General features: G+C 39.8%; 1 protein-coding gene across 1 annotated transcript in view; it reads right to left on the bottom strand.

Moving 5' to 3' along the window:
* The window catches only part of ZDHHC13 (zinc finger DHHC-type palmitoyltransferase 13), a 46,719-nt gene continuing 34,749 nt past the window's right edge, over window positions 1-11,970 (bottom strand). The window contains exons 13-17 of the mRNA XM_069469688.1: window positions 11,262-11,355; window positions 10,232-10,315; window positions 5,470-5,627; window positions 3,078-3,175; window positions 1-613 (exon numbers count right to left, since the gene is read on the bottom strand). Of these exons, the coding sequence (XP_069325789.1) occupies window positions 475-613; window positions 3,078-3,175; window positions 5,470-5,627; window positions 10,232-10,315; window positions 11,262-11,355 (573 nt within the window). The 3' untranslated portion in view covers window positions 1-474. The remainder of the gene's footprint in view (window positions 614-3,077; window positions 3,176-5,469; window positions 5,628-10,231; window positions 10,316-11,261; window positions 11,356-11,970) is intronic.

Raw genomic sequence — 11,970 nt, 5'->3', positions numbered from 1 at the left:
TACAAAAAAAAAAATTTTATTAAGTGTGAAAGCAAAACAGGTACATCTATTTAAATATTTTTTACATATTTATAGATACAATAAAGACAAATAACTTAGCAAAAATTACAAGTTTAAAGAATAGTACTATTTTGAAACAGCCAATAACATATCTGAAAATACTCCATTTTATCCATAATTAGTGAATATTACCTCCAAAAAAAGGATAGCTTGCATTTTCCTGTGAAAAATATAATTTTTTTTTTTTTTTTTTTTTTTTGTAGATGTCTGCCAAAGTTGTACAGGAACAGTCCATCTTTCTAAATCTAAAAAAGTGTAATGCCTTTATTGAGAACTTCTGTTTTTACCAAATGGCTTTAAAAACCATCAGTGTTTCCCTTTGGGCTTAGGTGAACTCTAAACCTTCACTTTCAGACCACAGGGTGTCAACATAAACAAAAACAAATCAGATTGAGAGTTTTGGGTTACTTTTCTTCATACTGAGCGAAGAACTTTCTCTTTGGCTGGGTGGAAGACCATGGTGTACTGTGACGTCCAATCTACTACAGAGGGCTTCACCAAGCCAAAGCAGCCACACTGAAAGAAATCTGCCAGGTTCTGCGTGAATCCAAGGCTGCCAAGAAAAAAAGAGAACACGTCTTACCACATTTCCTGTGTAGTTCTTGACAAACATTCATTCAAACCATATACATTTGTTGAGAATCTATAATATACAATGTTCTTTGAAGATCCTGCAGAAATCCAGAAGTAACTAAGACAGTTCCTGGGCTCATGGGAACTTAAAACTGAAGCCTAATTACTTTCTTGGACCTGAATCCCTATTTTGAGATTCCCTGAAATATGCCCAGCAAATAAATTGGGTTTTTCTTCATCACTTTATTTTGGGTCCCCCACTCACTGGACTGGTCACTGACATCAATAAATTTCTTTCCTTTAAAGATGCTCCTCTGCCCAGAGCTCAAATCCAAATTCCTCTTCTTTGTATTCAATGCTCTATACAATGTACCACTCAAGTTCTAGCTCTCCAAACTCATCTTTAGAAACCTCCTGCTCCAGCTACTCTGGCTCTATTTTTCCCATGATCGTAACTGTGTGGGTCTGGAACCCACATGGGGGGAACATCCACCACTACCTCAGGTAGCCCCCTTACCTATTTAAGTCTTATCAGTTCTCAAGGCCCAAGCCAATCAACGTCCATGTTCCCACTGGAGCTTTCCTGACTACAACTGTCTTCAGCATCATTTTTTCTCCAATAAATTCCTGCAGTACTACTATCTATTCCACTTATGAGGAATGCTAATTTTTATACACATTCCCTATCTTTTAAGTGTCTAGCCCAATCCCTTACACACAGTGCTGCTGTTTGGATGACTGTGTTCTGCATGGGGGATGAAGGTGCTGCTGTCAGGAAAGGAGCAACGCTACTTGGGAGCCGCTTCCTCAGTAGAGGGCTGACTATGCAGAACTGATGGGGTGGTAGTGGGTAGACATTCTGGGAATTTGTAGGGCCTCGCTCATGAGGTACAGTAGTCCCCCCTCATCTGAGGTTTCAGTTTCAGTTACCTGTGGTCAACTGTGGTCTGAAAATATTACATGAAAAATTCCAGAAATAAACAATTCATAAGTTTTAAAATTACATGCCATTCTGAGTAGCATGATGAAATCTCGAGTTATCCAGCTCTACCTGCCCAAGACATGAATCATCCCTTTGTCCAGTATATCTACACTGCCTGTGCTACCCACCTGTTAGCCATTTCAGTTATCAGACTAAAAAACATAGCATATATAGGGTTTAGTACTATCTACAGTTTCATCTGCTAAGGGTCTTGATATACATCCCCCGGGGATAAGGGGGGACTACTATAGTGAGCTTAGGGGAGGACAAATGAAATCTTTGGTTTGGGCAGGATTTTGGAAGCTAGATTCAAAGCGACTCTAAGGTTTTACCTTTAGTTCCTCTAGTTTATGCTGCCGTTACTGAGCAAACGTGCTCCAGCTCTCACCTGTCCTTCTATTCAGACTCTTCTCCAGGGCTTTGAATGTCCTTCCTCCCTTCTCTATTGCACCCTGCCCCACATCTCCCAAGGCTCAGCTTCAAATTCCACCTCCACGATAAGGCTTCCATGCTTTAGTAGGATAATTATTTATTCTTCTTGCTGGACCACCGACAAAGGGACTTTATTATCACTGCCAGTGTGAAAGGATTATCACAAGCTTTACCCTGCTCACCATTCCCCATTGCTTTAGCCACCTCTTCCCAATTAAGTCAATTTCTCTCCTCTCTAAATACACATTGCAGTCATATTCCAGTCTCTGATTCTCTGGTCTAGCAGCCTAACAGTTTCATCTTGTACCGAGAGTATGCTTTAAAATAGACTGCTTGTGAGATATGCAGTAGGCATGCAAATCCCTAGAGGGCTCTAGGTCACCTCTGCAGCACTCCCAGCCTCTAAGACCCCGATATAGGTGGCAGGGAGATAAGCTTCAAAGCATGATCTTTCATATCACAGGATGACAGCCTTCCTACAGACACTCTCATTTTCAACTGAGGACAGGTTTTATACAACCAGTGCTCCAGGGGGAACATACCCCAAACCTGAAAAATGGGCTTTCCCCCGACACAGGTGGGCACATTAAACACAGGGCTAAAAGAATCACTGGTGATAGAAAGCCAGGTTGAAAATCTTGGCAAAGCACACGATCTAACGCTTTCTACAGAGAGCCTTGTGGCTGACTTTCTCAGCCACGTGCTTAATTATCTCACAGTGACTCCGCGCCAGCAATGTGCAACCTTGTGACCGTGTGGCTTGAGTGGAGAGAGTCCCCAACTTGGCAAAACTTCAAAGTCACTTACTACTTCTGCTGGGTCCAGTCAACTAAATCCCAAATTTTTATCACCTTGGGACTCATGACCTTACTGCTCACCCCATCACTGAGGCTTCTAAGAAAGAGGGGTTCAACTCTACCAGATAGCAAGTTAGAGAATAGCAGTGTGGCCATGGAGGTGGCACAAGGTTGGGAAACCAGTGGCTAAGATTCTTCCACAGAACTCTGGGGCTAGAACAGATCTCACTTACTTGTATGGTGTCTTCCTGAGGGACAACGTCTGTTTCATGTGCCTGCTCTGCTTCAGCAAGCTGATTCTCTCATGGGAGGTCAGGCCCAGAAAAGCAATCTGAAAAAGATGGTTGCAAGGTACGTGAAAAAGACCACAGAGTAGCTCCGCCACAGGAAATGGGCAAACATATAGTATCCCCTCCCCCAAAGACAATACCCTCTAGCCTCTAACCAGGGACCACGGTGAGAGCAGAGATTCAGTTGCCATAAACCATATTTTCCTATGTAAATATAATAGCTGGGCATTTTGTACTTTTTTGGTTGTCTAATTTTTATTCAAGAAAAGCACTGTGCATTGACGGAGAGTCATGAAATAATTGTTCTATTAATTCAAGTCATGGCTTATGGTCACGTTTAGATGCTTAACACATTCAGCATGCAACTCTTCGATGAATAAAACAATCTAAGGTCGGTATCAGTGCAATGACCCCAACCTGTGTGTTCTTAGCATCTCTTTGAAAAGGGCCAAAGAAAAAGTTAATAACCAGAAGTGAAGAACATTTAAATCCATACATTTGGGGAAGAGTAAGAATTAAGGTGACTTAAAAATTCTCGTATCACCAAAATCCCCAATTATTCAGTTATCTCATTTAATCCTCAAAACAACTCAAACATCAAGACCCTTATCTGTAAAATGGGCCTCATCGCACCATCCCTCATCCTATTGTTTTAAGGATCTGAGAAAATATACTTAAAATACCAAATGCAGAAGCTTAGAGAGGTGAAGTAACGGGTCCAAGGCCACACAGCAGAGCTGGGACTGACACCTCAGTCAGTGTGAAAATAAGCCCATGCTCCTGACCAGCAGTCTGTCTACTCAGTTTGACTCGTTACAGTCAAAGCCATGACTAACCAGAGCACTCAGGAAATGCAAGTTTTCAAAGTACTGGATTGTTTTGTTTGCTGAGAAACAATTTTGTTCTAAATTCCTATTTTTTAATATTATCTGAAACTTTGAGTCTATTTTTCTGCCTTTGCATAATTAGAAAGTATAGAAAAATATATTAACCTTTCTTTAAAAAATTAAGGATATTATACTCTCATATACTTGCACTTGTTCTAAGAGTTCAGAAAAAAGAGAAATGATGTCTCAAATCTTGGGTTCTGATTTTTACTCCGTCTCTTACTAGGCCTATGGTTATAAGCAGGGCGCTTGACATCTCTTAGGTTTAGTTTTCTCATCCATAAAATAGAGACACTACTTTGGCATGGTCTACACCTCAAATGCTTGTGAGGAAATAGATGGGGAAGTGCTCTGAAAAATAAATAAAGCACAAATAAATAATATAGTATTATAAATGATAATTAATATTAATCATCACTGATGCTAATATCCATTCTTGCTACCTGAATCTGTTGATGTCAGAGGGATAGATTAGGAAGCATGCTCAGCAATCTCAGTTTAGTCAATATTATTAACTTAATTCCTTTCCTTAACATTTTTCTTCTTTTTCCCTTCCTCCCTCCTTATCTTTCTTATTGTTATCATCATTATTTTGAAACTGGTTACTTCCCCATAAAAGTGGAATACATTTTGCTTTGGTTGAATAATGCTCTAATTATCTGTGGTCTTGCAGTAATTGCCTCAGACTGACCACCGCCTGCAGCCCATTCCATGTGGGCAGGACAGGGCAACAATGAGAATTAGGTTAGGCTCATAGGAGAAGGTGGCAGGGAAGGGACAGAAGCTTCAGAGAAAGCTGAAGGTGACTACTGCCCTGGAGTTTGAACTTTCTAATGGCCATGGCCTTCTCTGAAAACGTAATTACCACGTCCACTGCTTAGTGATTTATCTTTCATTGCTTTCCACTCCCATCCACTTAAGCACTGAATAGTAACAAGGATAACAAATAGGGTTGGAAAAACTTAGGGAAAATAATCATCTTGCATTTGCATGATGCTTTACAGTTTATGTCATTCTTGCACACACCATATAATTTAATTGTATGATAGAAAAACCCCTTAAATGGAACTGTTGGAGGACCTAAGTTTCCAGTTCTGATTCTGCCACACCCTGGGTAACCTTGAACAATTCAATTCACCTCTTTATACCTCTATCTGCAAAATAAAGAGGTCAGATTAGATAACTTCTAGGTCTGGCTCTAACAATTATTTAATATCATGCTAACCTTTAAACCATCTTGTGAGAGTACACAGGCATTAATATCCTCATTTTATAGGCAAGGAAACTGAAATTCAAGAGTGGTCAAATGACATGCCTAGACCCACAGAGTAAGTGACAGAGGTGAAACTAGAATCCACATCTTCTGATTTTTAATTCAAGTCTTTCTACCTCACTACAAGTTGTTGGAGATTTTACTCAAAGGCATTATAAGAAGAGAAATAAAATACCTGAAAGAGTTGATTTAATAATAAAAATGTTGACCATGAGAAATGGAAAGCTGCTAGCATAAAGATATACAAAACCCAAGGGGAACAGGCCACAATCTGAGTGAGGTAAGTCCATAGTCCATCTTCTCTGAATGTTGTGGCACAATGATTTGACCAATCTGTGAAATCAGAAAAAAAAGGAACTCATTAAAAAAGGCAACAAACTTGTGATCATTCTCCAAGAAGATAAAATCACTGTAGTTCTATTTAGGGAGAAGAGAAAGCAAGACATGATGGCACAGGTCAGAATTCAACTTTAGCATTTAACTTACAAATGCTAGCTCAACTACCAAACATGAGAAAATGGTGCCTCAATGTTAATTAAGGCTGTAATAACACTACATCAGTAGTTGACAGTGAAGGAATAAAAGTGGAAAAGGTCCACAAAACCTTTACTGACATCAGTACATGCAGCATAAAATGCACCAGCCAGAAGTTAACTATTCAAAGACTTGACAACTGAGAATGATTATATCTAATAAATTAAATATTTGTCCTAGAAAAATCTCTATCTTATTCATGTTATAGCAAGGTATGGGTCTGTCACAGGACTGAATATAAATTCTTATTAAGGGTTCAGATGAACAGGCCACTGCTGTGGGTACAAGATATTCTATTAAAATAAACACCTAGGATGCAGAGAGACAGGAACACTCATACACTGCTGGTGGGACTGCAAACTAGTGCAACCCCTGTGGAAAGCAATATGGAGATACCTTAAACAGATACAAGTAGACCTACCATTCAATCCAGCAATCCCATTATTGGGCATCTACCCAAAGGAACAAAGGTCATTCTATAACAAAGACACATGTACCCGAATGTTTATAGCAGCACAATTCACAATGGCAAAGATGTGGAAACAATCCAAATGCCCATCAATCCATGAATGGATTAGTAAACTGTGGTATATGTATACCATGGAGTATTAGTCAGCTATAAGAAATAACGGAGATACGACATCTCTATGGTTCTCCTGGAGAGAGTTGGAACCCATTATATTAAGTGAAGTATCCCAAGAATGGAAAAACAAGCATCACATGTACTCGCCAGAAAATTGGTTTCCCTGATCATCACCTAAATTCACATCTGGGAATGATACCAATCGGATATCAGACTGAGGTGGGGGGTGGAGGGAGGGGATGGCTGTATGCCTACATGATGAGTGCGTTGCGTACGGTCTGGGGAATGGTCACGCTTGAAGGTGCTGACTCGGGGAGGGGGGGATGAGAGGAGGGGATGGGTATATACCTACATGATGGGTGCAATGCGCACTGTCTGGGGAATGGACACGCCTGGAGCTTTGACTTGGGGGGATAGGCGGTACATGGGCAACGTATGTAATCTGAACTTTTGTATCCCCCACAATAAGCTGAAATAAAAAAATAAAATAAAATAGAATAAACACCTAGACACCATCAGAACACACACCGTAACAGCATGCAGGAAGCTGGGCATGAATTTAGTTCTGCGTTGGCACCATAACTAATCCTGCAGAGGAGAAAGGCCAGGTAAAGGAACTTCATGAGACAGATACCCCTAGGAAAAGATTACAGAGCAAGATTTAGGTGGTCATAGCTCAGTTTCTCCCCCAGGAATGTATATGCCAATTAAAAGAGAGGACTTCACTACAGCCTTCATGATATCGCCCCCTAACCCATGCAGCTAAGAGCAGCAGTAAAAGGAAATATGGGTAGGCAGGAGCAGAAACAAGGGAACAGATCTTCAAGGTTATGTAAATCCAATGACTTTTACAGGCACCAAGACCATGCATAAAGGGTAAATTATTTTCGAAATGAGAATTCTGTAGATTTGCACCTTTAGGTTTCATAAATGCCTCTGACAATCTGAGAAGTAATTTTAGACATTCTCCCAAAGCAGCTCTGAAGAGCTCCTGGGAGAGCAAGAAAATGAGTCCATGACTTACTGTCAACTGTTTGTCCATTTAAGTCCTAAAAATCTATTTTTTTTTCCTCTTTGAGTCTCATTTGATTCCCATCTTTCAAGAATATATGCCAGAAGCATTCGAAGAGTAATCATTATAAAGCAACAATCAAGGTAACAAGTTAAGGCAAATTACACTCTCTTTAGCTTCTCGTTAGGACAGCAAAGAAAGACGCATTCCACGCACCTGATTGATATCACAAAAAAGAATATAATTTCCAACAGCAGGTGGAGAAAACAGCTTTTGAGTGGGAAAGAATATCTACTTTCTTTCTTTCAGCTTATGGATTTATACTGCTCCCTTCTGGGAGTTCTTTTGATAACACAACATGACCACACACTAAAGTTTTCAGGGTACTGATTTCAGATTCGACATCAGAGACATGACTGCAAATTGTCATGCACATCATTTTATGTAATATTAACACTTTAATTTAAAATAATCCATCACGACCAAGTGGGCTTCATCCCAGAGATGCAGAGGTGGTTCAACATATGTAAATCTATAAATGTAATTCACCACATAAATAGAAGCAAAAATATGCTGATACATTCTTATGAGGTGGCCAATGGCTAATGATAGGGAACTTGTGTAGCCCCAAGTCAATCGTTGTCATCTTTAGCTAGCTCTGATAAAGTTCTGATACTGATCTAAAATCTTTCTTCCTGTAACTTGTAGGACGTTGACACTTTCTGAGTCACTGTCCACCTCACAGAAGATGAAATGGATGGAAGCTGTACAGAAGTAGCAGCTGTTGGATCACACAAGGAGGAGGGTATACAGCCGGGCTCTACCTGAAGTGTTAATGGCAAACAAAGGAGGTGGGATGAGAGTGATGCCTCATTAGAGAAATGGAGCACAAGTTCATGTTTCCTGTCTGCAAAATAATGATAAATGACATGATGCCCTCACTCAATATAAAGAAATATTGCCAGAATATAAATAGAATAAAAGTAACAAAAATATGCTCAGCTAGTTTATACAGTTGTAAATGAATATAAGGTGAGACTATTCCTTATATTCCCAAGAATACAAAACATAATATAAAAATTGGTTCAGAACCAGAGAAAAGAGACAAAAACCAGAGAAGAATCAATGTGTGTAACAAAAAACTAACTTGGAAAGACTGTGATGGAAAATCGCTTCTGTCCTTATCAATACAGTCTTATGCTGTACATAGACACCAAACAAAGGTGACTATTTTTAGTGAGGAGAGAGGTCAGGAGAAACAAAAATGGTATAAAGTTGGCTCCACTTCCCCAGGATCCAGTCCAAGAGACAAGCTGGTCCATGGGCCAACCTAGAAAGGTTTTCCAGGAATATGCTTTATTGTCAGGTCTTAAAAAGGCAGCTTTCTCAACAGAAAGAAGCACCATCAAAAATCTTTTATTTCTTATACCACAAGACATAATCTAAGAGGTTTTAAAAGTCTAATGTTCAGGATTACTGGTGGCCTTTGATAAGAACTGAGCTCAGGGATCACAACCTTCTCACCATTAGACCTATTTAAGATAGTGAAGGTACATTTAGCTACAAAAGTATTCCCCAGTGAGCAGAGACACCCAAGGGGTCACGTGGGAAAGGCTCCGATGAGGTAACTAAAAGCCTTGCCAAGCCTATGGCAGGGCAAAAAATAACCTATTACACATAAATACTAACAATCTCTAGAAATGAAACCTCAAACAAAACAAAAGTTGTAATACTGGATGTTTCTAGGTAGGGAAACTAGGAGGCTGGGAGACAAGTGTAGAAAAATATCTTTCAAAAACTAAACAAAATTTAAACTAAAGAAAGCCAGAGAGAGAATATGGATGTGTGTGTACTGGGGCTTGGGAGGCTAAGGGAAAAAACTTTCTTAATATCTTCCTGAATTACTCTAGATTTCAGCTCAAGCAATAAACTGGAGCTCTACTGGTAAAGTCTAAAACTTGAACACGAATGTAACAGGAGGGTGGATAGAAACACATTAAAAGTGAAGCCTCTGCTTCTAGAGCCAAATTCTCCCAAACCCTTCAAGATAAATAATAAACAATTAACCAAAAGTCCAAATAAATAAACTACAAGCATTATAGGTAAATAAATAAACTGCAAGCACTATAGGCTTTTCCAGTTAGGTAACCTATTCCAAGGTCTGAAAAGCAGTCATGCAATTCTTAAGAGCTAACTGAAATCTTTCTTGCTTTAATTTAAACCCTGTCCTTCCTAGTCAATCATTCCCTACATAAGACCCCTAGACACTCTTTTAAACTGCTACTGAAAGTTATTGTCCTTTTTCAGGGGTGCAGAATAAGTGATCTAACATTCTCTTTCAAGTTATTATTTCCAGCCTTTCAATTGCTAGTTTTCCAATCAGTTCTCAGTTTCAACTTGATACTTACCAAATGGCATGTGCTTTCAGAACTTTGTTCCTTAGTTTCTGTAACCACCACTCCCCAACCTCTTTGCCAATGACTTTTTTTTTCCCTGTTTTATTTACCTATCACCTCCCACTTTGTACTTGAGCAGCTGACTTTTCCTCTCCACTGGGGGACAAATCTGTGCTTGCCTTAAATGAATTTCTATTTTTGACCACTTCTCAAATTTATCAAGGTTCTCTTCCAAAGTACTGAGAACTAACCTCATCTAGCATTGCATGCAGCTTCCCAATGCTGAGTCTTAGAGGCACCCACTTAGTTTTTATTAGGGGCACAGTTTACAGTCACCTGGCCCCAATGTGATACATAAGCGTTTACAAGGAAAGAGTAAAGTGTGTGGGTTGTAAGAAAAATTTATACTTACAGATGAAAGATCCATATATAATCCAGTCACATACCACAGAAAGGAAAAACAAGAAGAATACGTAATAGTGATGGTTGCCAAAACCTAAATCAAAAAGAAAATAAACATACTTAATACTTTCTTTTCTTACAATGATTTTTCAGATAAGACCTCCTTAACCACTTTCCTGTTAAAAGTTTTCAGTGAAACAGAAATAATGCTGGTCCTTTGCTTTTAAATACCATTAAACCAAACCAAACAGTTCTGATATGTCATAGTCAATTGTCAGTGCTAACTGAACTAATATTTATTCATCACTTACTTAAAATACACATTTTTTTAACAGGAGAAAGTTAACTAAGCAAACAAAGCTCCAGGCTGGCCTATCCTGTGCTGGCAGGAGGGGAGCAGACAAGATTTTGGACAAATCCTACCCTGTTTCTTTCTTCCTTCTGTGTATCATATTTATAAAAGTACAACCTCTGAACATCAAGGATTGACTTCATCGGAGGAACAGAGAAAATGAATCCGAGGAGTAGCAATATATGTTGCAGGAGACTGGACATAACAAAGAGCAACGATCTGCAGCCTGTGCAAGGTCTACAGAAGGGAAGAAAGGCGGAAGGGCCAGGCAGCTGAGCCCCTCTCTTGCATGTGCTTCCTTCTTGACGCTGGAGATAGGAGAGTTTCCATGCAAATAACACAAATGTCCAAGGTCCCACCTTCTCCTGAAGCAGCAAAGCCCAATAGAAGGAGCAATACCCATTGGAATCAGCAGACCCAGGTTATACAGATTACTAGTTGTGTCATGTAATATGGAGACAGGCCTCTTCTGTCTACATCACAGGCCTGTGGCACCCAAATAGGATGATGCGTGTGAAAACACTGCATTAAATGCAGTGTGATAAAGATGTATGGGCTCACTGCTATTGGAATATTCGAATACTGAAAATGGAGCCCTTGGATGTCCTTCCACTTTTTCTAGGAGTCACACATATAATTAAACATATGCTTACCTTCATAGTGGTAACTGAAAAATTAAATCTCTTACCTACGCACCGTCCAGTCCACAGGCAGTGTTGATCATACCGGGCCACACAGGAGTTGCACGTAGAGCAGTGGAGTGACCGTAAGGGCTTCCTTATCTAAGTGTGCAATTAAGAGAGGCCTAAGCAAAAACCAGTGTCTCAAAGTGCTAACAAATCACAAGCAAAATTTTAACCCTAGGTCATAAAGACATCAGCACAAACCATCCTAAATAGACCATCAATTCGTACAGAGGCTCTGGAGTGCCTTATTAATATTTACTTCCATATGTCTACCTTGATTAGGCCACCACTAAGGGCGATGTGAATTCCAGAGGCTATTTACACTGGCTAAGGGGAAATGAGGCAGTACCATAGAGCAAAATGAGCACGGAACCAAGGAAAAAGGAAAGCCGAGCTCCATTTCTATCTCCACCAGTAATTGGGGGAATTTACTTTCTCCCTTGATTCCTCAATTACAAAATAGGTTTCACTAAGTGGTTTCCAGGGTCATTATGGATTATGAGCCTCTGACTTGAATATAGTTCTTTTTTTTTTTTTTTTTGAGACAGAGTCTCACTCTGTTGCCCAAGCTAGAGTGAGTGCCGTGGCGTCAGCCTAGCTCACAGCAACCTCAAACTCCTGAGCTCAAGCGATCCTCCTGTCTCAGCCTCCCAAGTAGCTGGGACTACAGGCGTGCACCACCATGCCCGGCTAGTTTTTTTTCTCTATATA

The sequence above is a fragment of the Eulemur rufifrons genome, chromosome 6, assembly GCF_041146395.1.
Source record: "Eulemur rufifrons isolate Redbay chromosome 6, OSU_ERuf_1, whole genome shotgun sequence".
NCBI lineage: Eukaryota > Metazoa > Chordata > Mammalia > Primates > Lemuridae > Eulemur > Eulemur rufifrons.
This window is presented reverse-complemented; position numbering and strand designations above follow the sequence as displayed.